At 47.3% G+C, this 27,748-nt stretch overlaps 2 protein-coding genes across 2 annotated transcripts in view; both read right to left on the bottom strand.

Moving 5' to 3' along the window:
• Positions 1–4,016: 4,016 nt before the first annotated feature.
• On the bottom strand, positions 4,017–15,281 carry CRYBB2 (crystallin, beta B2). The gene is made up of 6 exons (XM_006890464.1): positions 15,266–15,281; positions 13,109–13,188; positions 8,987–9,105; positions 7,412–7,544; positions 5,645–5,787; positions 4,017–4,274 (listed from the first exon to the last, which is right to left on the bottom strand). Exons 2-6 carry the CDS (start codon positions 13,160–13,162, stop codon positions 4,106–4,108), a joined length of 618 nt encoding a protein of 205 aa, XP_006890526.1. The 5' UTR covers positions 13,163–13,188; positions 15,266–15,281; the 3' UTR covers positions 4,017–4,105.
• Positions 8,276–27,748, bottom strand: part of CRYBB3 (crystallin, beta B3) — a 27,734-nt gene continuing 8,261 nt past the window's right edge. The window contains exons 6-7 of the mRNA XM_006890465.1: positions 26,942–27,112; positions 8,276–8,287 (exon numbers count right to left, since the gene is read on the bottom strand). Of these exons, the coding sequence (XP_006890527.1) occupies positions 26,947–27,112 (166 nt within the window). The 3' untranslated portion in view covers positions 8,276–8,287; positions 26,942–26,946. The remainder of the gene's footprint in view (positions 8,288–26,941; positions 27,113–27,748) is intronic.

Raw genomic sequence — 27,748 nt, 5'->3', positions numbered from 1 at the left:
GTGGTTGGAGGCCTCGGTCAATAGCACCTACTTCAGGGAATTCAAGTCAGTCCACCTACCACCTATGAATGCATATTAGGAAATATCTGCAAACTAGATGAAAGACCAAAAATTGTTTTCATTAGTTTGTTTACAAAATTCTAATACAAATTCGAACAATTTTTTTCAACTTCCCTCACCTCCCCCAACCCATCAAATTGTAAAACCCAATGATTAGTTCCCTCTTCCCCTGTACATCCGCATCTCTCTGCTTCCAGCCTATTTACTTTTTTTTTTCCATTATTTTTGTTCAAATATTCTTCTAAGTGGCATAGCACTGGTCTGTCCGTTTGCTGTACAGAGGTAACTTGTGGTTTCTAGGATGCTGAACACTGACACCGATGTGTCAAATGCGAGAATGGTTGCCCATGGTGGACAGTGTTTGGTGGAGTTTCCCAATTAAAACAAGCCTGGAAGCAGAGTGGCATCCACTTCCGAGATAGCTTGCCTCTGAAAACGCTATGATCTTGGAGAAACAATGAAAGTTATACAAGGGTTCTGGTCTTTTGTTCATAGGGTCGCTATGAGTCTTCTATGACTTGATGGCACTTAACAACAACAACATAGAGAGAACTCTGTGGGCCTGGTGGATAGAAAGTTATGCTACCAAGTCAAAGGTGGGTGATTTTAATTGGCATCCCTCAGGCCTGGTTCTGTTTTTGTTCAAACATTCTTTTAAGTGGCATAGCCCTGGTGTGTACATTTGCGGTACAGAAGTAACTTGTGGTTGCTGTGATGCTGAACACTGTGACACCGATGTATCAAATGCCAGAATGTTTACCCATGGTGGACAGTGTTTGGATGAGCTCCCTGATTAAAACAAGCTTGGAAGCAGGAGTGGCCTCCACTTCCAATACAGCTTGCCTCCAGAAACCCTATCAACTTGGAAAAATTATGAAAGTTATACAAGTGTTCAGGTCTTTCGTTCATAGAGTTGCTATGAGTAGTCTACAACTTGATGGCACTTAACAACAACAACAGATGAAAGACTAGTCCTTGGAGAAGGACATCAAGCTTTGAAGGGTAAAGGGTCAACACAGAAGACGAAGACCTTGGATGAGACGGACTGACACAGTGACTGTGGCAATGGGGTCAGATGTGTCAGAAAATGACTTTGTATGTAAGAATAAAGAATTCTACAAAGGGAGTTCTGATGGTCTAGTGGGTAAAAACTTGCTTTGCCTACTCAAAGTCAATTGGTTTGAATCCACCAGCTGCTCCAGGGAAGAAAGATAGAGAATCTCCTTCCACAGCTTTTGAAAATCCACTGGAGGGTGAGCTATGTGTTGGTTCAGGCTCGACAGCAATGAGTCATTGTTATTGTTATAAAGAGTCAAGAAGAGGGAAAATGGCCCTGAAAAGCAGTAATAATTTTGAAGACCTTAAGGCCTGTTACAGTTCAGAAGTAATTGTGGTGATGAATGGTACAGCGATGAGCTCAGACTGAAAACCAATGACCAGATCTACTGCCGTCAAGTTGACCATGACTCCTGGCAAGGATTTATATGTTTATGAAAATAAACAACAACCAAATGAAACCGGCCTCCAGTTCTTTCCTCGGTGGTTGGCTTCTGAGTGGGTCCAAACCACTGTTGTTTTCAAACACACAGGGTAATGGAAAAAGAAATGAACCCACATGTCCATGGAAATGTAACATGACAGAGTTGATGTCACACCACAGTGTCAACAGAATAAACCACTCAGTAGGTTGATCCGGGACAACAGTGTTCAAAATATGAAAAAAAAAAAAACAAAAAATCAAAGAAGAAACTAGACCTCCTATTGGTCAAGGACTGCAGCCTTCAATATAGACTGAAGGTCAAAATCAAGAAAACAAAGATTCTTACCGCTGGGCCAATTGGCAGCATCATGATGGATGGTGAAGAGACTGCGATTGTTCACAGCTTTAGTTTGCTTGGCTCCACAGTCAACACTCTTGGTACCAGCAGCCAGGAAATCAAGAGAAGAATTGCAATGGGAAAGTCTGCTGTCAGAGACATCGCCAAAGTACTGAAGAACAACAATGTCAGTCTGGAAAATAAGAAGCACCTGATCCAGACCATAGCCTTCACAATTGCATGTTATGCATCAGAGAGCTGGGCAATGACTAGTGATGATAGAAAGAGAACTGATTCCTTTGAGCTGTGGTGCTGGAGAAGAGTGTTGAATATAGCATGGACTGCTAGGAGAACAAACAGGTTTCTCTGGAGAAGGTGAAGCCAGCCTGCTCCTTGGAAGCAAGGATTCTGAGGCTTCATCTGACACACTTTGGGGATGTTGCATGGAGAGATCAGTCCTTGAAGAAGAACATCATGCTCGGAAGGATGGAGGGACAGAGAAAGAGAGGAAGACCATGGATGAGATGGATTGACTCAGTGACTGGGTTAATGAGAAAACTGTGTCAGAGACAGTAAGGTTGGCACAGGATAGAGCAGGTTTCAGGTCTGCTGTACATAGAGTTGCTATGAGTCGCAAGTGACTCGAAAGCACGTAACAACAACACCACTGGATTACCACAGGAAGCTCTGCTGGCTTAGAGGTAAGGAATTGTGCTGTCAATTTAAAGGTCATCAGTTCAAATCCACCAGCTGCTCTGTGGAAGAAAGATGGGAAATCACCTCCCGTGCCATTTACAACCTCTGAAAACCCCCTGGAGAGTCAACTATGAGTTGATTCCTACCCACCGGTGTACAAAAACACCAGTATGCCATACATCAAAATCAACTCCAAGAACACAACCCATTTAAATGGGACGAGACAAGTGGTAACATTTTTCAGAGGTGGTGGTGGGGGGGGAGGAAGCATATATTTGAGACCTGGGATTGGAAAAAAATGCTTAAACAAGACATACAAGAGGCTTGAGGTGAAAAATTGAGTCTCAGCACCATTAAAATTTAAAACCACTACATCAAAAGATGCCCAATACAAGCTAGACAGCAGCTGCCCTGGGACCAGAAATTTGCAGCACACACAACAGCAAAGGATGAATAGAGAGAAGAAAAAGCACTTGAGTAATCTCATTTCATCCTCACTGCAACCTTACAGAGGATACATGATTCTTCCCCTCGCCCCAATGAAAACAGAGAAAATTAAATGCCTTGCATTGGCCAATGCCCCAGACAAGCTATAGGAAAGTAGATCTATTGAGCTTTGGAATTCGTATTCCAATAGCTATGAGACATTCTTTGGAGGCTAGGATTTTGAAGCTCCAGCTCACATACTTTGGGCATGTGACCAGGAGAGATCGATCCTTGGAGAAGGACATCATGCTCGGAAGGGTGGAGGGACAGTGCAAGAGAGGAAGACCCCTGATTAAATGGACTTAATAGAGTAACTGGGTTGGTGTGTCGGAATTAGTGAGACTGGCTCAGGACAGGGCAGGGTTCAGAGGTGCTTTATGTAGGGTCGCTTGCTATAGGCCAGAGGTGAGTCAATGGCACATAACAACAACAACAACATCATATTGTATTGGTTGTTTTTTTATTTAAGCCTCTTGTTTAGTGTCAACAAGACTCCAATACAAAGGGCCTTTGTATTTAAAAGTCGGTTGTTGTTATATTTTGGGTAACATTCTTCTAAGTGGTACAGCACTCTTCTGTCAATATGCTGTACTGAGGTAACCTGGGGTTGCTGTGATGCTGAATCTTGTGCCACTGGGGTGTCAAATGCCATAATGGTTAACCATGATGGATAGGGTTTGGTGGGCTCCCAGTTTAAGACAGGTTTGGAAGCAGGAGTGGCATCCACTTCCTAAATAACATGCCTCTAGAAACTCTCTGAACTCTGAGAAACGATGATAGTTATAGAAAGGCTTCAGGTCTTTTGTTCGTAGGGTCACTATTAGTCGTGTTCTGCTTCATGGCAATGAGCAACAATTGGACATGACGCGCATGCACGCACACGCACACATGTTAACGCTCGCGCACGCACAAACCAGCCCCTCTCTCACCGGGAATATAAAACACTGTGGCCAAAAGGTTGCGAGTCACACTTTATTCATTCTCCAGGGATCCTGGGGAAGAATCCTGGGCAGCAGACCTGCCCCTGGGAAGGGGGAGTCGAGGGACTAGTTGGAAGGGTGGAAGGTGCCTCGTTGGTGCCACTGCATGTCACGGATGCGGCGCACAGATTGCACTTGGGGGTGGGGCGCCCCGAAGTCACTGCTGTCCTTGTAGTCTCCCTTCTCCAGCAGATACTGCAGCCCACGGTAGCCAGGGTACTGGTAGCCAACCCACCTGCAGGGCCGGGGACAGAGAGGAAAGGTGGAGAGAGACAGACAGGAGGGGGACAGACAGATGGAGATTGAGAAGGGGAGCCATCAGGGAAAGCAGAGCCCAAATCATGTCCCTCAGAACTGAGCGGGGAGGGGGGGAGAGCATCACACCTCTGGAATCCTTCTCTTGATGGGGAGCTTACTACCCTCTAAAGCTTATTTTTTTTTTAGGGGAGGAGACTGTCCACCGGTCTGCTGCTGGTGGATTCGAACCGATGATGTTTGCATTAGCAGTCCCACATGTTTATAATCCACGCCATCAGGGTCCCTCACTCCTAGTTATCTATTGGAGAGAAGCAAAGGCTGGAACAGAAACAGATATTTGTCCAGCAACACTGAAGGAGCCTGTTGGTGCTAGTAAACTTGCCCTGCGTTGGGCGGGCAGAAGTGGGTGACAGATGAGGCAAAGTGCCAGATTGGCACTATTTGGCAATTTCGATGGTATAAGTTCTTCCCCAAAGGCTGACTTCAGGATACCAGTGATTGAACAATTTCTCTCTCTCTCTCTGCTGGTTAATTGAACAATCTCAATATCTCTCTTTCTCTCGCGCGCTCTCCCCATCTCTCTCTCTCTCTCTCTCTCTCTCTCCCCATCTCTCTCTCTCTCTCTCTCTCATTGCTGGGGACTCAGAACCAACCCACAGCTGACTCTCCTTTGGATTTCTGAGGCTGTAACTTGCCCAGGAAGAGATTGTCCCTCCATCTCCTTCAGAACCACTGGAGGATTCAAACCACTATACAGGCACAGCCTTCTGGGTGCGTTACCAGCACCATTCCCCTATGGAGTAGCCCCTGACAGTTTATCAGCTGGTCAAAGCAGGTCCAGCACCCCACTGCCTAAAACCCATTTATTACCCTCTAGATTTTCCTAGCACCTCACTTCCCAAAATCCACGTATGGATTCCCAGAATTTTCACAGTGTAAAGTCCTCAAGGCTTACGTGCCAATGGCATTCCGTTTGTTGAAAAGGGCGCCCTCCTGTTGCAGAACTCGGAAACTCATACAGTTCCAGGCAAGTCAGCTGAATAGTCTGCCTCTCAAAGTTTTGTTAAAGCCATTTGATTCCTTTCTCACCTTCCCCCCAACCCCACCTCTGTCTCAGCCTGCCACCTCCATCACTGACTTGTCTAGCACCTTGGCTGACACTAAGACCTGTGTTCCCCTATTCCCCAGGCAAGAACTGCTCCAGGGGGAAGCTTTTTGCTGATAGTGTCCAAGCCACTTCTCCACTGGACTTTGTAGAGTGTTCTGACGTGTGGGAGACCACCAGTGTGAGTCTGGGCAGGGCAGGAGCTAGGACCCCAGAGCTGTGTGCCAGGGTGGGGTACTCACGTGCCGCTCTGAACCCGCACGGACGACACCTTCTCCTGGTAGCCGTGGGCGTGGAAGCTGGGTACGTCGTCGTCAATAATCTCCATCTTCTTCCCTGTGAAGTTGGGGTTCTCGTAGAGGATGATCTTGTGCTCCTGGCTGTCCTGTGGGGGGCAAGCCTGAGGGTGAGTTAGGAGCCCAGGTGGGCCTTCCAGTCAAATCCTTAAACTCAGGGCTGCCCACCCCACCCACAATGCAATGCACCCACTTCCAGAATCCCCATTAAGCACCAGGGAACTGTGGTCACACTTGGTCAATTCCTACTGGGCCCTTTGCACATAACACGTGTTCCTAGATTATTCCCCTTTAAGGAATATTTGAAAATGTCATTTCTCCACCTTGTTGTTATGTTGTTGTTATGTGCCATCGAGTCGTTTCCGACTCATAGCGACCCTATGCACAACAGCTCTAAACCCTGCTCTATCCTGCGCCAACCGCACCGCCTCTGACACACCCATCCCGATTACCCCAGTCACCGAATCAATCCATCTCATAGAGGGTCTTCCCCTCCTGCGCTGTCCCTCCACCCTCCCAAGCACGATGTCCCTCTCCAAGGACCCGTCTAGAACCTCTATTTTCCCTCTTTTTAAAATTTTTATTAATTTTCATGAAAGTTTACAGAGACTTAGGGTTTCCAGTCATTCACTGTTGCTATTTTCACTCTTAAAGAGGGTGGCCTTGACCTGCATGCGTGCACATGCTCTCTTTCGCGCGTTCTCTCTCTCTCCCCCCTTACACACACACACACACACACACACACACACACACACACACACACACACAGGCATTATGTGGAAATGAACTGGATCACATCTCTAACTTCCAGCAAGTTCATAAGATGGTCTACTTTTCTCCCACAGCCCCCTAAAATCATCCTCCTCCTGGTCTGTGTCCCAAGATTCTTCTCACTTGTTTAATCATTTAGGCAATCCCTTATCCCATTTAACAGAGAGAAAAACTGAGGCTCAGAGAGCTAAAAGAACCTGCTCAGGGCTAGCCAGCTGAGAGCAGCAGGGCCAACGTATGAACCCAGGTCATAGGATGCTAAGTTCTATGTCCTTCAGGGTTGAGCAAGTTCTAGGCAGGATTACCCACGGGCTTGTGAGGTTTGGAGAAGGGAAAGACAGAGCATGGCTGGGTCCTCTGCCGGCCCAAAGTTCACTCACTAGCAAAAATCAAGATCAAAGAAGCATCCCCAAACTCACGCTGGTCTACATAAGAGCTGACTATCCCCCTTCTTCCACGACTCCAAATGTCTTTGAATATTTGCAACTGTTGTTAGTGATCCTGGGTAGTGCAGGTGGTTAATGTACTCAGGAGCTAAGCAGGCCCATTTCTGGGTGTTCACTTCCACCCAGAGGTGCCTCAGAAGAAAGGCCTGGTGTTCTGCTCCTAAAAAAAGTCAGCTATTGAAAAAACCTCACTGAGTTCAGGGTCTCCTCTGACGCACGGCACACGTGGGGTCGCCAGGAGTTGATGCCAACTCCAAAGCACCTGATTGGTTAGAATGGTGCCACGTGGTAGCCTCAGACCAAGCACACACAGTCTTAAGGCAAGAGGTATTAACAGCCCCATCTTACAGACGAGGAAACTGAGGCTCAGTAATGTGAAAGGACTGCAATCAGAAGGGGGGTGAGGCCAGAGGGGAAGCTTCTTCCTGGTCCCCAGTTCCCTGATGCCAAAGGAGCAAGGAGAGGAGAGGAAGGTGGGAGGAGGGGGCTTACTTACCACTTTGATGGGCCTCAGGGAGCTGAGGGCGTCTGTCCTGCGGCTGCTGGTCCATGAGTCCCAGCGAGGGTACTCGCCTTTCTCAAACACGAACTGCTCGCCCTTGCAGTTGGCTTGTTCATAGCCCACCCAGCTGTGATCGAGACGTAAACAGAGAGACAGAAGGTCAAGTTGGCCCCCAGCTCCTGCGACTCGTTCCAGCCCTAACAAGGGTACACTTTTTAAAATAAAATAAAAAAAAAAACACCACAACAAACTACCCATTGTTGAGTCTAAAATCCTACTCATTGCAACCCTGTGGGATAGAATAACACTGTGCTGCAATTCCAAAGGCTAGCAGTTCAAAGCCACCAGCTGCTCTTTGGGAGAAGGATGGACAATCTCTCCTCGTAAGAGTCACTCTCTCTGAAAACCCGCTGGCGGGTCAGCTACGAGTCAGCTCCAATTCAACGGTACGCAACAACAACAACATAGAATTTCTAGATGGCAATGAAAGTGGTGAGTGAATCTTTACAGAAGCAACCAATGCGCTTGAGTCTCCGAGCTCAGTTCATGGGCAAGTGCTTAACCACTGCATCATCACAGCCCCTCCCAAGGATCTAGCCCACGGCTATCTAGCTGATTCTGATTCATAGTGACCCTATAGAACAGAGTGGGTCTGCCCAGAGGTGTCCCAAGCCTGTAGATTCTTACAGAAGCGCAGTATCACATTTTTCTCCTGCAGAGTCTGGTGGATTCAAACTGCTGACCTTCTGGTTAGCAGCTATGCATTTAAGCACTGCGCCACCTTAACTCCTGCTGAGGACACACAGGCACCTCTGAATTCAACAGTGATGCCACAGCTGGACCCCTCACACAGAACACAGAACTCTGGGGCTTGGCTGGCTTCCAGCCACAACAAATACAGAAGTGGGGAGCATGTGCCCCAAAGCTGTGAGCTCCCACTCTGCACCCTCAGGTAGGTGGGGTCACCTTCATGCTGCACTGAAGGAAACTGAGGCTCAGAGAGGGACGTTCCTGGCCATCAAGTCAGAACTGATGCACATCTGCCCCCCCACCCCGCCCAGTGGGTTTCTTTGGCTATTAATTACACAGGAGTAACATTGCCCATCTTTCTCCTGGAAAGTGGCTGGTGGGATTCGAACTGCCAGAGTGACTGCCTTTGGCAACAATTCCCTGAAAATTACGCCACTAGAGCTCCCTACCCAAGAAGTTGCTGTTTCTGTTATGTGCTGTCAAGTCAGAACAGACTCACAGCTGTGTGTCTGAGGCTGTAAATCACACAGGAGGAGACTGTCCATCTTCCTCCCATGAAGCAGCTGGTGGATCTGAACCTCCTGCCTCTGGTTTAGCAGTGCAACTTCTTACTACTAAGCCACCAGAGCTTCCTACCCAGCAAGGAGTAGAGCTTAGCTTTAAAACCCACCAGGCTCAATCTGACTCACAAAGCCCACGCTCTGGCCATCCCCAAAGCCTGGTTCCCTGATTCCACAGCCAGAAAAGCAGAGTGAGGGCAGACCCTCGGACTAAGCCCAGCAGCCCCTTCCTGTCCAGCCCGTGATCCCAGGTACGCACGGTCCAGCCTGCACCAGGACCGAGCCGGCCTTCTCCACGCCAGTCTCCCTCAGGTTGGGGCAGGGCCCATTGAGCTCATGAGAGCGGCCTTGGAAGTTTTCCTGCTCAAAGATGATGATCTGAAAAAGAAGGGGAGTGTCATTCTCATACTGATGAGTAGGGTCATGGAGCTGGAGGGGCCCCGGTTAACACTGAAGGGCGCTAACCCTTCCCAGTGACAAACCCAACAGTCAGGCGGCCGGTGTGATGGCGCAATGCACCAGTGGTGAGCTCTTCAGTGTTGATTTCACCATCTGTAAAATGGGACATAAAGGCTGTACCTCCCTCACCAGGATGTTAGAAGGACTTGGGAGCAAAAGGGTGAATACATAATATTTGCTCCTGGTGTCAGAAGGATATGATTACTTCTTTTGTTGTTGTTATTGTGATGTGTCATCCAATCAACTAAGACTCACAACGGCCCCTAAGAACAACAGAGGAGAGCCTTGCCCTCTCCAACACCACCCTCAGCATCTCTGGAGACCCATCGTGACAGTCACTGTGTCCATTTGTCTTGTTGAGGGTCTGCCTCTCCCAAGTGTTCAGTGGCGAAGCTGCCTTGAGGCTGTTTGCCTCTGATCAGCACAGTTCAAATTCTGGCAGCTGGGATAGTAAGAAAATTCTGTTTCTTAGGGTGCAGCCCCAAACGTTGAGCTTTTAACAGCTCTCAGGGACCGTCAAAGCTGCCACGGAGCATGTGAGGACCAGAAATGTGCTAGACTACACTTTCTGAGGGGCTTCTGAGCAGGGTAGAACAGAGCCAGTGCCCCTCATACACATGCCTTACCCTGACATCTTCCATAACACCATGCCCTTTCTTAAGCCCCCATGGCCTCAGCCTTGAGATTTTTTTTTTAAAATTTTGTTATTTTTGTGTGCGTGTACTGTCAAATCAGATCTGACTGGTACAGGAGGAGATTGCCCCTCTTTCCCCAGCAGAGCATCTGGTGGATTCGAACTGTGTGCCTCTGGGACTGCAGTTGCAGCACCTTGCCACTAGGCCACCAGAGCTCCCCCGAGCCTTGAGATGTTTTGTAAGAGGAGTCAAGCCTCTGGTCTTCTCATAAACGTACACTGAGGACCTGGCAGGATTCCCATCAGGGCCCTGACACCCAGCTGAATGACAAGATTCACTTAAGGTCATGGCCAAGAGCCGTCTGAGAGTCTGGCCACCTTCTGAATCCAGCGGGAATATCCAGCCGAGGTTTTGCAACCACTGACAGCAAGGACCTACCTCTCTGGAATGAACACAGAACCCACATGGTCAGCACTGGGCTGGGTAAACATCTCCTTCTCTCCCAGGCTGCGGATTAGCCAGACAAAGGCAGGGACAGATTCACTGGGGCTCAGCGACAAATCCCAGGGGCTCAATGCGGTCCTCGTGGTCAGTGACCAAGCCACCGATGAGGTCAGCAGACAGCCCAGGGCTCTGTCACTTCCCCAGCTGCATCCAGCTGCGTCACGCTAGGAAGTGACTTGATTCTTCAGAGCCTCAATCTCTTGGTCTGTAAAATGGGCCGCCCACCTCTGTTGCAAGGTTATTGTGGAAGGTCACGAGGTTGGAAGTGAGAGCCTCGTCTTGACAGACGAGGATTATTATAGGGCTACAGAAGGCAAGGTCAGCCTCTCCAGGCGGTTGGAAGCCTCAGAGACTCAGGTGCTCAATATTATTATTATTATTATTATTATTATTATTATTATTATTATTATTATTATGGCTGTTGCCATTGATATTAACACAGAATGAAAGTTAAAACTCTCCCTGGCTAGAGGCCATCAAGTTGACTACAACTCGTGCTGACGTGAAACATTACCTGCTCAGTCTGCTTCATTGGTTAATGTCAGAATTAGGTTGCCAGGTCTTTCTTCCTATTCTATTGATGGTTGGAAAATTGTACACATGCTACGTAATCCTTTAATCGTGCACTGTCTGAGACAGTCCACAGCTCACATCTACCAGCTGCTCGTTGTTTTTTTAAAAAAAAATTATTAATTAATTTTAATGGAAGTTTACAGAGACTTTGGATTTCCATTTATTCATTGTTGCGTTTTTTCCCTGCCCAACCTCATCGTCCTCCCCCCCGCCCCAGTTTATTCTCTTTGAAAAAGTAAAAGTCCTTTCACTGTTATACAATCCCTCCCCCCAGGTCCACTCCGCTATGCAGCCTTCGTTTTGAAAAGTAAAAGAAAAGTTCTTTAATTGTTATACAATCCCTCCCCCAGCTGCTCTTTGGGAGAAAGATGGGCAGTCCTCCTCCTGTAAGGATTTAGAGCCTCCAGAAACCGGATGGAGGGTCAGTAAGAGTCAGAATCGACTCAATGGTAGCTGGCGGTCGGATATGGTGGGCATTAGCTACAAATGGCCGTTGCGTATATCCAAGTAGCTCAGATTAAGATGCATGAACAAAGGAAGCTCTGGTGGCCTAGTGGTAAGAAACTGCTCTGCAATCCCCAAGTCACAAGGTTCAAATCCACCAGCTGCTCCATGAGAGAAGGATGGGAAAACTCCTCCTGTGTGATTTACTGTCTCAGAAAACCTTCTGGAAGGTCAGCTACGGGTCATTTCCCACTCAAAGACATACCACCACCACCACAACTCTCCTATATGCCAATATGTAATAAATTTAAAAGAAAATGTATGAACAAGAGAAAGATGCTTGGCGAGATGGACTCACAGGGTGACTGCAGCACTGGGCTCTCAAGTGCAGTAGCGCCTGTGAGGACGGCACAGAGCAAGACAGTGCTGCAATCTCTCGCACGTGAAGATGCATATTCCCCACGTGCCTTCTGGACGCGTAGCTAAGAGAGGCTATTCCTTGCAAAGAGACATCATGCTTGGAAAGACGGAGGGTCAGCGAAGGAGAGGAAGACCCCGGACGAGACAGACTGACAGTGGAACCAGCAACGGGCTCGAATGAGTCAGAGATGATGAGGAAGGCACAAGGCGTTCAGGTCTGTTGCTCATCGCTGTAAACTGTGCTGGACTCAACAGTGTCCAATAAAACCAACATACGCGCTCTGGATGTACACGGAGATACCAGGAGTCGGGCTCAACTCGATGGCACTTAACTATGTAAAATGCACATCTGAATTTTAAGAGTTGGCTTGGAAAAAAATCATCCCCATAAGTACGTTGTCAGGAGGGTACATGAATCGGGCAGGGCTTTGGTCTGTTGTCCAATCGGGTGGCTGCCTGTCCGAGTTGATTCAATGGCCGCTAACAAGGACTGCAGGTTAAAATGCTCAGATTTTGTATATAAGGGGTTTCACACAACACAACAGGAAAACTAATCTTATCGGTTTCCTTTTCCTTTTTGATATTGGATCCCAGAACATTTTCAATGACTCTAAGGCCCCACACTGAGCCTCGTGCTGTCCCTCACCCCCCTGGTCCTCACAGCAGGGCCTTCTCACTTGCTGTTCCATCTGCTTTGATACCCTCCCCATCCCCAAGCCAATTCGCACATAACTGTTCCCTCATGGGACCCAGGTCTCTGCTCAGATACCACCTCCTCCGAGAAGACTTCCCTGACTGCTGCGCTGGGTGCACCTTCTCACCTCTGGAAATCTGATCTATGGTTACCGTCTTACAGCAGGTCCTCTAGGAAGTCAGTCTGCCGAGGATGAAACGCCCACTCCAGGGCACACACACCTTGAGTCAGATGCTGGGCAGGGCCCCGTTTCTTTGCCCCATCACCACCTCCCTGTGGTGGAAGTCCCTTGACTCTCTGTCTTATGAAGGGCAAGGTCAAGGGTTTTTTTCTAAGTCTGGCAGCCTCACAGGTGTTGATCTGGATATATCTCCTGCCTCATTCATCACCCTACCTCGGGCTGCAGCTGGGTAGCTCCCATGGATAATAAAGTGAGGGGCAGTCAGCCTGCAGGCACTGATGCCAGAAGTTGGTGGGCATTACCTGGATATTTCGGTTATGGCCTTCGAATCCACCCCTTCAGGGGAAGGCAGAGGCCAAGAGAGGCAGAAGGGCCAGGAGGGGAAGCCCAGGATGGAAAGTGCCAACCCATTTTACAGAAAGGCAAACTGAGAAGTACAGTGCTGGCCTGCCCACCCTCTGAGGGACTTACCTTGGGGTTGAGGGGCTGTTGCTTGCCCGCTTGGGTCTGGTGGTCTGAGGCCATGGTGGGCGTCCCTGTGCAGGAATGACCTGGAAGGCAGGGGGCCAGCAGTGAGGAGCACTGGCCCTGATCTTGGGTGTCCTCACCTGGAGAGCAGCTCGGGGGCCACTCCACTGAGGCTCGAATTCCGTTCTCTCCCTGCTTTCAGCTCATCCTACAATCCTACAATTCTTGGGTCTGTTATTAGCTTCACATCTTTACATCCAAACAAAACAAAAAGACACAGAACAAGTGTGGTCTACACCAGGCAAGTAGTGATAAGCTCGTGCTAACACAGGGTCCCAAGTGGCAGGTACCCCTCATCTGGTCCAGCCAAGTAAGCCACACAGAACACAGAGAGCTTCAAATTCAGGATTTCTACCTCAGTAAAGATTTTTCTGGATTAAAAGCAAATAGCACGGAACAAACCAAATCCATGTCTGCTGACTGTGGCACTCATTTGAGATCTCACACTCTCCTGCACCCCTTGCACCCCTCTTCATCCAGGTTTCTTTGCTGGACGCTTCTCCACTTCCCCAGTACCTCCCTACCATTGATCTCACGCAGCCCCATCAAGGAGAGGAGGGCGAGGAGGGCATGTGCTGTGAGACTCTACATTGAAAGGAAGCAGAGGTATAACAGTGGGACCTCACGAGCCAGCTGCTGGAAACAGCAGGGTCACTTGGGTGGCAGGAACAGCTTGTGCTCTCAGTGCTGCGGAATAAAGGCCTGGTGAACTGTGGCCAAAAAGAAAACTCTACAGGGCTCAGTGTTACTCGGTGAACACACAAAGGTGTCTTGGCTCTGAATTGACTCGTCATCAATGAGGTGTGTTTGTGGGTTCTGAGAACCTCAATAAAATAGGGGAAATGGCTGCATTCTTCTCGCTTCCCCAAAGCAAGTCAGACTGCGTTTCTTCCTGGGCTAGAGAGGAGACGAAAATCCTGTTTGGCAGATGTGAGCCCCCCGCCCCACTTGCTCCCTCACCTCATAAGCCCACCCTCTGGGGCTGCCTTAAAGCCCTAGCGTCCACCTACCTGCATTCAGCCACCAGCTGACTAAAGGCAAACCTGGCGGGGCCAGCTCAGAGGTCAGCACTTCAGCTCATCAGCACGGGGACCCTCCCTGGCCGGTCGCAACCTTTCCCTGTACCTCAGTTTCCTTTTCTGTGTAACCGGGACCACAGTAGAGTTCCTAATAGAATTTCTGAGCAGTGGTGAGAATTCGATTGTGGAACGCGTGACGCTGTGGGCACCTGGAATGGCTTTTCTCAGCAAGGAATTCCCTAGCTTTGCAAGCTACCCCAGTTGCTTAGGGGCATGCCTCTTCCCTGGGGTTGGCCCTGTCTGTGGACTTTAACAAAGCAATACTATCCCTCACTGGTTCAAACCCTTCTCCTTGCAAACTCCCTGTGTTCGATTCAGCAGTAAAATGACGCAGACGGACTGGGCCATTTCTACCCCCTGTCTGAAGGTGTCCTTCTGTGGTGGCTTGTGGGCTGCTGGGCTGCTGGAAGTAATGCCACCGGCACCTCAAATACCCACAGAGTCGCCTCAAACAGGTCTCAGTGGAACGTTCAGATTAAGGGCACAGTAGAAAGAAAGGTCTGGCGATCCATGGGCGAAAATTAGCTGATAGGAAACCTAATGGATCATAGCATCGTCTGGGAACGAGCTGGAGAGTGGGTCCCCTTTAGATGGGAAAGAACGCCAAACTCAGTGACCACAGCAAACCAGCCGATGACCGCGGAGATGACTTGGGAGCAGACAATGTCTCCTTCGCGTCTACAGAGTCCCTGCGTGTTGGTCGCAAGTCAAAGGCAACTAACAACAACAAAAACACTCCATTCCGGAATTAGTAACACAGCCAGTGCTCAAGTCCTCACTACGTGCCAGGCACGGCACCAGACCATCACCCTACAGTACCTCTATTCCTGCCTCCCCCAGCCTGCGAGGTTGTATAAGCTCTCTCCCCATTTCACAGGATGGAAGACTGAGGTTCAGCACGTTCAAGTCCTCTCCCAGAGGCACCTTGTCAAAAAACAGAGGCGCCCGGATTCGAACCCAGGTTTGTCTCAGGAGAGAGAATGAGAGAAAAGATGAAGGCAAGCAAGAGAGGCATTCTTACCAGTGACACCAGCCCCCGCGAGTGCCCGTGAGGCCCGTCCGGCGGGCGGTGGCCTTTATACCTTCCCCAGAAGAGCTGGAGCCAAGACGCGTGACCGCTGGGTTACCACAGAAAGCAGAGCGAGAATGCTGGACTAAGCCAGCGCCGGGGCCCGGCTCAGCAAATGCCCACAGACATTGTGTCTCAGCACAATAATGTCATTAGCTGTCAGATTGGACCGCGCCAGGGTGGTCAGGCAGCTGGGCCAGGGGACAGCCACTTTGCAAGCGTCAGCCATCTGGCTGCCAGGACCAGGGGCACGAGGAGTTCACCGGTGCGGTCACTTGGGCCCTGGGGCATGGTGGTGGACACAGGGCAAGTCTCAGTGGCTCCGGGGAAGAGAAGGCAAGGAGGGGGTAGGGCTTCAGCCAAGAGGCCCTGGGTGGGACACAGGGTCAGTGAGCTTGGCTGCTAACAGAAGGGTCAGGGATTCTAGTCCATCTAGAGGTGCCTCAGAAGAAAGGCCTGGTGATCCACTCCCCAAAACCAGCCACTGAATACTCTATGCAGCACAGTCCTTCACTGGCGTACACATGGGGCCACCAGGAGTCAAAGCTGATTGGATAATCACTGGTCTCCAGAGTACAGTCACCATCCATCCATCTATCCATCTATCCATCCATCCATCCATCCATCCATCCATCCGCCCATCCGCCCATCCATTCATCAATTCATCGATCCATCTATCCATCCACTCACTCATCTGCCCACTCCCCTACCTTCCCACCCATCTATCTGTCCATCCGTCCACCCACTCATCCAGCCAGCCATCCTTTCACCCCCCACCCATCCATACATCCACTCATGTGCCTACTCACCCACATAGCCACACACCCCACTGCCCTCCACCCAGCCATATATCTACACCCCCACCCTCATTCACCCATCCATCCATCTACACTCCAGCCCCAGCCCCATCCTTCCATCCAGGCAGACACTCATCATATATTCCCAAGACATCTACTCGGTGCCAAGCTCTGTTTTCAGAAATAGGCTCAGGAGTGGATCTGCCTCAGAGGGACCTTTGAGGGAAGGTTTTGGGAAGAGGGAGCCCTGAAGGATGGGCAGACGACACAGCCTGAGGAGGAGAGCGAGGAGCAGAGGGGGATGTTTGTGTGCAAAGAGAAAGCACAGGATGGATTAAAGCACAGCAAATGTAAACGGCTGCTAACTGAGAGGTCGGAGGTTTGAGATCACTCAAGGTGCCTCAGAAGAAAGGCTTGGTAATCTGCTTCCTGAAAAAAAAAAAAAACAGCCACAGACAACCCTATGCAGCGGCTGGGCCCTGGCACGGCTCGGCTCACCAGGAGAAGCAGGGGCAGTCACAGTAGCAGATAGACTGATTGATTTGTCATTTTTGGTTGCAAACTGGTGAATCAGCACCATCACGTCATTGGCTGTCAGATTCGGCTGCACCGGGGTGGTCAGGCAGCCGGCCCAGGGGACATCCGCTTTGCATGTGTCAGCTGAAGTGTGGCAAGGGACAAGGAGGGGGCGGGGGACAAGAGCCTGAGAGTGCTGGACTGAGCAGGAGGATAAGCAACAGGAGTTTTGTCCTGAGGTTCCCAGCCACCCCAGCACCCACTGTCGCAGGGTGCACGCTCCTGGGATCACAGGCCTGAGACTAGGAGAAGGCTCTAAGGAGCAGCAGGTGGTGGGTGTGAACATCCTACACACACACACACACACACACACACACACACACAAGCATACAAATATACATGGAGAAGAGACTGAGATTGTTAACAGCTTCAGCTTGTGTGGTTCCACAATCAACACTCTGGCACCAGCAGCCAGGAAATCCAAAGATGAATTACATTAGGAAAAGCTGTTGCCAGGGACCTCTCCAGAATGCTAAAGAAGAGCAACGATGTCATCCTAGAGACTAAGGTGCAACCCATCCAGGCCATGGTCTTCACAATCACTTGCTATGCACCAGAGAGCTGGACAATGACTAAGGATGACAGAAGAAGAATCAATGTCTTTGAGCTGCGGTGCTGGACAAGAGTATTGAACATACTGTGGACCTCCAAGAGAACAAACAGATCTGTCCTGGAGAGGGTGAAACCTAATTGCTTCGTGGAGGCAAGAATTTTTATTTTGAAGCTCCGTCTGACATAATTTGGGCATGTGGCCTGAAGGAATCAGTCCTTGGAGAAGGACATTATGCTTGGAAGAGTTGGAGGGGCAGGGCAGGAGAGGAAGATCCCAGATGAGATGGATTGACACAATAATGGAGGTAGGTGTGTTGGAGACAGTGAGACTGGCTCAGGTAGGATAGGGCAGAGTTCAGAGCTATTGTGCATAGGGTCTCTGAGTCATAGTTGACTCAACAGCATTTAAAAACAACAATAATAAGTATATGCACAGGTGCACTCATATGTATACACATAGGCATGTGTGTACATAACTTTATATACACATATCCACACATGCAAACACAAGATTATAACATAAATACAGATACATACAAATGTGATCACACATAAAGAGACACACACATGCGTATTGCAAATATAAATATGTACACATATGCACACAAAAATATACACAAGCACATGTAAATATACTTACATCCTGAAAAAAAATATATATATATTCACACACATGTGCACATACATACACACACACCAGCCTCTAGCTGGCTTCTTTTGTCTGTAATAGTTCTTTTATTTGTTTGTTTTTATTTTTATTGTATTATTTTTTGTGTGTGTACCATCCAGTCAGATCTGACTATTGATAGAGAAGGAGATTATTACCTCTTCTTCTCCAGCAAAGCATCTGGTGGATTCAAACCACGTACCTCTGGGATTGCAGTGCAGCTTCTTGCCACTAGGCCATCAGAGCTTCACTGTCTGTAATAGTTCTTACCAACCCTTCTTCTTCTTCTTCATTTTTCCCTCCACCAGTTGCATTTGAGTTAGCTCAGCTTATTAGGACCCCATGTGTGTTAGAGAGCCGAGCCCCACAGGGTTTGCAATGGTTGATTTTTCAGAAATAAATCACCAGGACTTTCTCTAAAGTGTCTCTAGGTGGACTTGAACCTTAGCCTTTCAATTAGAAATTGAGTTTGTTCATAATTTCACTACCCAGGGACTCTGCTTGCCATTGCCATCTGCCACCTATAAGTATATATATATATATATTAGTTTACAGATATTGTAACAGTCACAATTATGAATCAAAAGACAAATTGTATTGGGGTAGTCTGCTGTCGAGGACTTCTCCAGAGTGCTGAGGAGCAAGGATGTCAGTCTAGAGACTAAGGTGCACCTGACCCAGGCCATGGTCTCCGCAATTACATGCTACACATCAGAGGACAGTGACTAATGGTGAAAGAAGAAGATTGAGCCTTTGAGTTGTGGACCTGGAGAAGAGTCTTGAACATACCATGAACCACTAGGAGAACAAATAGGTTTGTCTTGGAAAGAGTGAAACCAAGTTTTTCCTTGGAGGCGAGGATTTTGAAGCTCCATCTCTCATACTTTGGGCATGTGGTCAGGAGGGACCCAGTCCTTGGAGAAGGACATCACGCTTGGAAGGGTGGAGAGACAGCACAGGAGAGGAAGACCCTGGATGAGATGAATTGACACAGTAACTGGGGCAGTAGGATTATGTGTGTTGGAATCAGTGAGACTGGCTTAGGATAGGGTAGGTTCAGAGCTGTTTTATGCAGGGCGGCTGTGAGTCTCAGGCAACTTGGCAGCACAGAAGAATAATAGTAATATTGTTGCTTTTAGGTACCAATAAGTCATAAATCACAGCAACCCTCTCCCTATCTATCCTGCGTCATCCTCACAATCTCCACCACACTCAAGCCTATTGCTAAAGTCACTGTGTCAATCCATTCTGTTGAGAATCTTTCTATCTTTCACCAACTCTCTGCTTTTCCAAGTATGATGTCTTTTTCCAAGGACTGGGCCTTTTAGGCACTGCTAGCTTAACCCCAATTCACAACAACCTCATGCACAATAGAATGAAATGCCACCCGGTCCTGTCCCAACCCCTGTGATGGGTGGCAGAGTACACTCCTGTTGATGTGGAGAGTTTCCGTCACTAGATCTCCAGGCCTTTCTTCCTAGTCCACGGAAGTCTGGAAGATCTGCTGAAATCTGTGCAGCCTCACAGCAACACACAAGCCTTCACTGAGATACACATGGTGGCTGCCAAAGAGGTTCATGAACTTGGAATTGAACCAAGTCACAATTAAAGCTTTTGTGAAATGGATCAACTAGTGCAAAGCCTGCAGTTGAGTCTAGCCCAAGGATAAGCCCGCATTCCTTCTCATGACATGTATGTCGATCGCAGTGTTGTCAAAACATGCCTGCCTATTTCTTTTTTATTCTCTCATCAAAGAAAATCACAGGCCAAAGATTCTCAGCAAGTTGGCTGTGTCTCTGCTCTCACTCATTCATTCCTTTCTATACCCAGCAAAGATATCCAGGAGTTCCACTGTATGTCAGCCAAGGACAAAGGAAAGATCTCTGTTGTGGTGGAATCTCAACTGACATATTTTTTTTTATTGTTTGTGTGATGTGAGTGATCATTTACAGAGCAATATTAGTTTTATATTCAACATTCACATACATTTTTTGTTTCATGACATTAATAAAAAAAGAGCCACAAGGCACTCTTCCCACTCCCTCCCTCTGACTCTCATTTCCACAAATATGAGTATCCTATTCTTTATGCCTTTTGAGCTTTAACCCTGGGCACACGCTGCCCTTGTAATTTTGTATAGTTGACTTTCCTAACAAGCAAGTGCGTTCTTGTTCATCTTCTTGTTTGGCTGAGAGCTGTGTTACAGAACTAATTTTGTTACAAGTCTGAAAGGACTCTAATGGTTATAGTCTCAGGGATTCCACCAGCCCTATCTGACCAGTGATCCTGGCCACTACTATTGGTTTTGTGTTGATTTTTTAAAATTATTATTTTGCTCCACATTTTCACCCACACCATCCAGGATGATCTCCTGTGATCACTTTTAGAATGATCAGCACTGGTAGCCGGGCACCATCTAGTTCTGCGGGTCTCAGATTCTTGGAGGTGGAGATTCACATGATCCATCAGTCCATTGAATGCACCTTTGCTTTTCTTCTCTCTTCTTTGCTCCAGACAAAGAGAAATGAATAATTTCCCCCTAAACAGCCACTTATAAGCTTTTAAGACCCCAGTAGCTACTCACCAAAGTAGGATGTGTAGAACTTTGTCATTTTGGATTATGTTACGGCAATCGAAATTAGTGGGTTCAGAAACCATGATCCTGAGCCCCTAAGACCAGCACCTCATCTCCGTAGTGCGTTTGATTATGATTAAGAGGCTTACACCTAGTGGCAAGGAGGTGTACTGCAATCCCAGAGGTGCACAGTTCAAATCCACCAGATGCTCTGCTGGAGAAGGAGGGGCAATCCCTCCTGTACTAGTCAGATCTGATTTGACAGTACATACACACACAAACACACACACACACAAATAATAAAATAAAATAAAATAAAATAAAATAAAAAAGAGGCTTACAAAGCTGTGTCCCGGTTGGCTCTACTGTTAGGTGCTATCGAATTGAGTATGACTCATAGAGACCCTATAACAGATCTGAATTCTGCCCTATACTGTGCTGTTATCATCAACGCTGAAACACTCAAGACCATTCCTGCAGTCAGTGTGTCAGCCCACCTGGTTGAGGGTTCACTGACCGTCCACCCTTCCAAGCATCAAGTCCCTCTCCTCCTAGCAACATGCCCAAAGTACGTGAGGTGAAGCGTCACCCTCCTTGCTTCCAGAGAGCACTCTGGCTGCACCCTTTCCAAGACATATTTGTTTGTTCTTTTTGCCTTCCATGGGATGTTCAGTGTTCTTCTTCACACCACAGCTCAAAGGCATCAATTCTTCATCTGTCATCCTTATTCAAAATGGAATGTGGAATCATTATCTATGTTGGGTTGTACTGATAGAATTTTGTTGAGAATTTTTTGGTCCATGTTCGTGAAGAATATTTGTCTATCATTTTTTTCATGGCATTTCTGCCTAGGTTAGGTATCAGGGATACCTTTGCTTCCCAGAGTGAATTCTGGAATATTCTGTCTTTTTCTACATTCTGAAATTGTTTGAGTGGTAGTGGCGTCAGCTCTTTGAATGTTGGGTAGAATTCACCAGGGAAGCTCTCCCAGTCAGGACTTTACCTTTGGTTGGGAGTTTTTAATGACCATACAATTCTTTCTTTTGTGATGGGTCTGTTCAAATACTCAACCTCAGTCTATGTTAGTCTATGTTTCCATAAGTGTGTTAATTTCTTTGGGTTCTTCAAAATAATTAGAGTGCAGTTCTCTATAATGTTCTGTCATTATCTTTTTTTTTTCTTTTCAGTCAGTTCTGTTGTAAGTTGACCTTATTATGTTACTTCTTATATTATTTGCCCTTTCTCTTTTTCCTTTGTTAGATTTGCCTGTAGCATGTCTATTTATTAGTCCTTCCAGAAAGCAACCTCTAGTCTTATTAATTCTATTGTATTTCTTTTTCTCTTTCATTTATTTCTGCTTTATATTATTTCCTTTCTAGCTCTGGTGACCTAGTGGTAAGAAACAGCGCTGCAATCCCAAAGGCATGCAGTTCGAATCCACCAGCTGCTCCATGGGAGAAGGATGGGCAGTCTCCTCCTGTGCAATTAACTGCCTCTGAAAACCTGCCGGAGGGTCACCTATGGGCCAGTTCTAACTCGAAGGTACACAAAAACAGTAAGTTAAGAACTGCTGGATTTTTGCTTGTTGCTTTTACTGCTTCCACCCCCCTCCCCCATAGATGTTGTGTTAAGTGTTGGAGTTTTGCTCTTCCTTTTTTATACCTCTCTTTTTTTTTTGCTAGAAATTGACCTTTAGCACTGCTTTTGTTTTGCGTCCCTAATGTTTTATTATGCTGTGTTTTCATGTTCATTTGATTCAAGGATTTTTTAAATTATTTTATTAGTGTGTGTGTGTGGTCAAATCGGATCTGACTGATACAGGAGGAGATTGTCCCTCCTTTCCCGGCAGAACATCTGGTGGATTTGAACCGTGAGCCTCTGGGATTGCAGTGCAGCTTCTTGCCACTAGGCCACCAGAGCTCCCCTCAAGGATGTTTTTCATTTCACTTTCTATTTCTTCTATTACCTAGTAGTTTCTTTGTTTATGAAAATGGCAATTTTATGTCTTAAGCTTCTCCCATTTACTATCAGGAAAGGTCATGATTCAGCAGATATACATAATATAACAAAAGACTTCAGGTTTGACGTTATTCCTTAAGAGAAGTCCAATCTCTGGAACAATAAAATGCCTCTCAAGTTTAATTAAAGACACAATTTACAAATATTTAAGACCTCTGAAAAGCATTTCTAAGTTAATAATGAGGGGTTTTTTTAAGTGCATTGTTGTTATTGTTGTGTACCACCAAGTTGGAACAGACCCATTGCTGAACCCTCCAGAGGGTTTTCAGAGGCAGTTAATCTCACGGGAGGAGTCTCCAGCTTGGCAGCTGGTGGATGCGAACTGTGTCCCTTTGGGATTGCAGCACAGCTTCTTGCCACTAGGCTACCAGTGCTTAGAGAACTTGCACAGCAAATTACCCCTGATGACATTGCCAGCGTGTATGAAGTTTGAAAAGCAATAGTGATATCCTTTCCTTCTCATGTCCTAGAAGACAATTTTGCAGATTGAAGAGAAGATTTTGAAGATTGTAGATCATCAATTTTGTAGATTGAAAATCATGACAAGAGTAGTGATGCTGAATGTGTACCTGATGGAAATGGAGCTATTTCATTTCCATAGATTTACTTTTTTCCTTTTCCTTCAAGCTGTTGATTTCTAATTTTCTATCATTGTGATCTGAGATGATGCTTTTTAGTATTTTGATGTTTTAAAATGTATTCACCCTTGTTTGTGGCTTAACATATAATCTGTTCTGGAGAATATTTTGTGAGTACTGAAGAATAATCCAGGATACACTCTTGATGGGTGGCATGTTATATCTGTGTCTGTGGGATCGAGTGGGTTAATGGTGTTGTGTAGATCTTTTGTTTTTGTTAAGTCTCTTTTTAGTTCTGTCTTTCATTGGAAGTTGTGTGTTAGCAAGCAACAGATGCTGGCGAGGGTATGGAGATATTAAAAAAACACTCGTACACCGTTGATAGGACTTAAAACTATGCAGCCACCAAGGTAGACACTTTGGTGCTTGAGAATGGAAATACCACCTAACAAACCCACTATTAGGTTATCTATGCTAGAGAAATAAAATATGTACAGATAAACATACTTGTGTTTCTCGCAACATTATTTATAATAGCAAAGAGATGGAAACATGCCCAAGTGCCCTTCCATGGATGAAGGGATGAACAAGCAATGCTTTACACAACACTAGGAAACAACAACGAATTCTTAAGACAATGTATAATATAGATTAATCTAGAGGGCTTCGTGCTGAGTGAAAAAGTCACAGAAGGGCAAATATTGAGGAAGTCCACTATTACAAAAAAGCTAAAGAAAGCTTACAGGGAAAAAAAAAGTCGTTCTTAGTTGATTACCATGATGGGAAGGGAGAGAGGAGGGAGTGAAAATTCATTAATTGATAATTGTTACTGTTTTTTGTTTGCTGTCAAGTTGGAACTGACTCTTAGCTGACCCTTCAGTGGGTTTTCAGAAGCAGTAAATCACATCAAAGGAGATTGCCTGTCATCTTTCTGTTATGATGCAGCTGGTGGGTTTGAACCATGTGCCTTTAGGTTGGCAATGCAGCTCCTTACCACTAAGCCACCAGTAGTTGTTGTTGTTGTTGTTGTTGTTAGGTGCTGTTGATTTGGATATGGCCGATAGCAACCTTATGAACAACAGATCTGAACTCTGACCTATCATGTGCCGTCCTCACACTTCCTGACACACTAGAGCCCATTGCCACAAGAGGTCCCTAAATTTATGATGTGTTGTGCTGTGTACTGTCGAGTCAGACCTCACCCAGAGTTGACCCTCTGGTGGTTAATTGCAGAGTCAGTTAATCGCACAGGAGGAGACTGCCCATCCTTCTCCCTGCTCCCATCCCTCCTGTTCAGAAGTCCTCATCCCATCCTCTCTCCCTGGTTTAGAAGTCCAGGCTTTTGTTTTTGGAACGTATGCTCGAGGCTGAAGAGGAAGTGGACATCCTCCCTCCCACTCCACCCTCCAGGATTTCTCTCAGACCCAGGATGCTGGAACAAAGAGCACAGCCTGGGTGGTCCGAGGTCAGCTAGTCCAGCTGCCCTCATGAAGCTTCTGCCCCCAAACGCCCCGAGGCAGCCTGCTCAACATGGAGCTAGAAGGTTGAGGAGGAAGAAGTCAGTGCTGTGGATCAATCGTCTCCACAGATAATAATCTTCCTCATTCTTCTTTGCCCCAGACATGAAGAGACCAATGGTTGCATCTTAGTTGATGGCCCATAAGATCTTATGGGGTCTTTTAGTAAACTTCTTAAATTTTATTTTATTATTTTGTGTGCACCGTCAAATCAGATCTGACGTACAGGAGGAGATTGTCCCCTCTTTCTCCAGCAGAGCATCTGGTGAACTCAAACTGTGTACCTCTGGGATTGCAGTGCAGCTTCTTGCCACTAGGTCACCAGAGCTCTCTGGTCTGTAAGGTTTTTAATGAAGAGTGTAGAAGATTCTCTTGTGGACAACGTTACGCTAATTGACTTTGGTCCTATCCCAAGACTATGGCCCCAAGGTCCCGTGACCAGTGACCCCTTCCCTCAGGCTGTTTGATTGAGTCTTACTCAGTTCTTCTCCATGGGCTCCACTATCTACACGGATATCATATGCTCCTGTCGAGCTATCATCTGTCAAACCTACGCACAATCATGGGTCTAATCACGTTCATTTGCCCATGGCTGCCGTCCTCATCTGCCTGCCTCTGTATCCACATGTGATTATTGGCATTACATGTAGGTTAATGTTTATTATTATCTGCGATGTGGGGCTGTGTACGTAAGGGTCTATTAGTGTCTGAAACTTAGAGAGCTCTGTGGCTTCTGCATCCTTAGTTATTTGAGGCTCAAAACCTCATTGTCATCGACTTAGAAATGACACACAGTTGACCCTCCAGCAGGTTTTCAGAGACTGTAAATTGCACAGAAGGAGACTGCTGTCTCTCTCTGGAAGAGCGACTAGTGGATTCGAACTCCCCTACCTTTGGGTTTGCAGCACAACTCCTTGCCCACTGGGCCACAAGAGCTCTCTGCTCACCCCTTACTTTGTATAATCTTTCTCTTCACCTGACTTACTATGTGTCTGTCATTTATTGCTGATTTTTATGGTTTGTACTGTTTCTACTTTTCCATTTCTTTTTGTCAATTTGTTCTTCTATCACTTTAAAACCGATTCTTCTAGAGTTCTACCTCTGTTTTCCTTTATATCGTCTTTGGTATCTTTAAACATTCTCTCAGTCCAGCAAACTCACTCTCTCATTGCTGTGAAGGTGGAACCAACTCATAGCTCACCCTCCAGTGGGTTTCTGGAGGCTGTAAATTACTCGGAAGGAAATGGCCCATCTTCTCCCAAAGAGCAGCGGGTGGATTTGAACCACCAGAAAATGTCAATCTATAAAGGTACGTAAACAGAATTCTTTTGAATTCCTTTATCAGCTAGTCTCAACAGCCTTTCTTCCTCTGAAAGACTTTTTGGTTCTGGCCCTATATGTGGATGGAAAAGTAGAGGGTCAGAAAAAGAGAAGACCCTCAATGGATGGATTGATACAGTGACTGTGGCAATGGCCTTGAGCAGGTCAGAGATGGTGAGGGTGGCGCAGAGCAGGGCAAGCTTGGGATCTGTTGCTCGTGGCGTCGTTGAGAGTCGTATCCCACTCCACAGCCCTAACAACAACGTCTTTATCCCATGAGGTTTGAAATTACTTGTCGTCTCTGAGACACAAGAGGTGGTGGTGGTGGCCTAATGCTTTCGATCTTACACGTGTCACTGACCCTCCTTGTACGGACATCGTTGCTTGAAGACTAAGGTGTGTCTGATTCAGGCCATGGTCTTTCCCATCGCTTGCTATGCATCTGCGAGTTGGCCAGTGAATAAGGATGACAGAAGAAGAATTGACGCCTTTGAGCTGTGATGTTGAAGAGTACTGAACTTCCCGTGGACTGCCAAGAGAACAAACAGATATGTCTTAGGAAAAGTGCCGTCAGAGTGCTCCTGGGAGGCAGAGATGATAAAGCTTTGCCTCCCACACTTCGGGCATGTTGCTAGGAGATGTTAGTCCTTAAAGAAGGACAGGATGCTGGGAAAGTTAGAGGATTGTCAAAAGAGAGGGAGACCCTCAACCATGCAGTGACTACCACAATGGGCTCTAATATGTCAGGAAGTGTGAGGACGGCACAGGATAGTACAGGGTTCAGATCTGCTGTTCAGAGGGTTGCTATGAGTTGTATTTGACTCGTGGGCATCTAACAGCAACAACACAACCTTGTAAAGAGAAGTGAAGGGACTCAGAGAAGCATAGCAGGTGGGGGACCAACCCCGGACTTTATTGAGCAGATCTGGGGAGGGGTGGAGCCCCCCCTCTCCTTGCCCCTAGCCGTTGACCCCCCCTCTCCTTGCCCCTGCCGTCCTTGGGGTGGACGGAGTCCCTGGGCCCGGACGCCCCTCAGCTGGCGAGGAAGCAGCCCCTCTTGTGCCACTTCTGGTCTCGGATGCGGCGCACCGACTGCAGCTGGGGCTGGCTGGCACCCCACTCGTTCCAGTGCCGGTACTCGCCCTGCTCAAACACGTACTGGCGTCCACGGTACCCCGGGAACTCATAGCCGACCCACCTGCAGAGAGGAAAGGAGGTTAGAATTGGGGGCACAGTGGTCTGTCTGCCTGCCTGCCTCCTCCCCACCTTCAAGGAGACTGAGTTGAAGGAGGGGGGATCACTGGGACAGCATAGGTTAGTGGGGAGGGGGTGTAAAGTAATGGGAAAGGCTTAATGGGGGCTTAAAAAGGTGGGGTGAAAACAAGCATGTTGTTGTTGTTGTTAAGTGCCTTCGAGTAGTAGGTGACTCATAGCGACCCTATGAAGGAAAAACCTGGACATTTGTACAACCTTCATCCTTTCTCCAGGTTCATAGAGTTTCCAGAGACAAGCTATCTTGGAAGTGGATGCCACTCCTGCTTCCAAGCTTGTTTTAATTGGGGAGCTCCACCAAACACTGTCCACCATGGTTCACCATTCTTGCATTTGCCACATCAGTGTCACAGTGTTCAGCTTCACAGCAACCAAGTTTTTTTGTACAGCAAGTGGACACACCAGGGCTATACATCCTAGAAGAATGTTTCACCAAAAACAATTAAAGACAGGCCTGAGGGCTGTGGATTAGAGTCACCCACCTTTGGCTTGGGAGTATCACTTTCTGTCCACGAGGCCAACTGATCTTTCTCTATGCTGTTGTTGTTGTGTTTTTTTTTTT

The sequence above is a fragment of the Elephantulus edwardii genome, unplaced genomic scaffold (assembly GCF_000299155.1).
Source record: "Elephantulus edwardii isolate Elephantulus edwardi_28Jun2011 unplaced genomic scaffold, EleEdw1.0 scaffold00089, whole genome shotgun sequence".
NCBI classification, from domain to species: domain Eukaryota; kingdom Metazoa; phylum Chordata; class Mammalia; order Macroscelidea; family Macroscelididae; genus Elephantulus; species Elephantulus edwardii.
The sequence above is the reverse complement of the archived record's forward strand: the minus strand, read 5'-3'. Positions and strand labels throughout refer to the sequence as shown.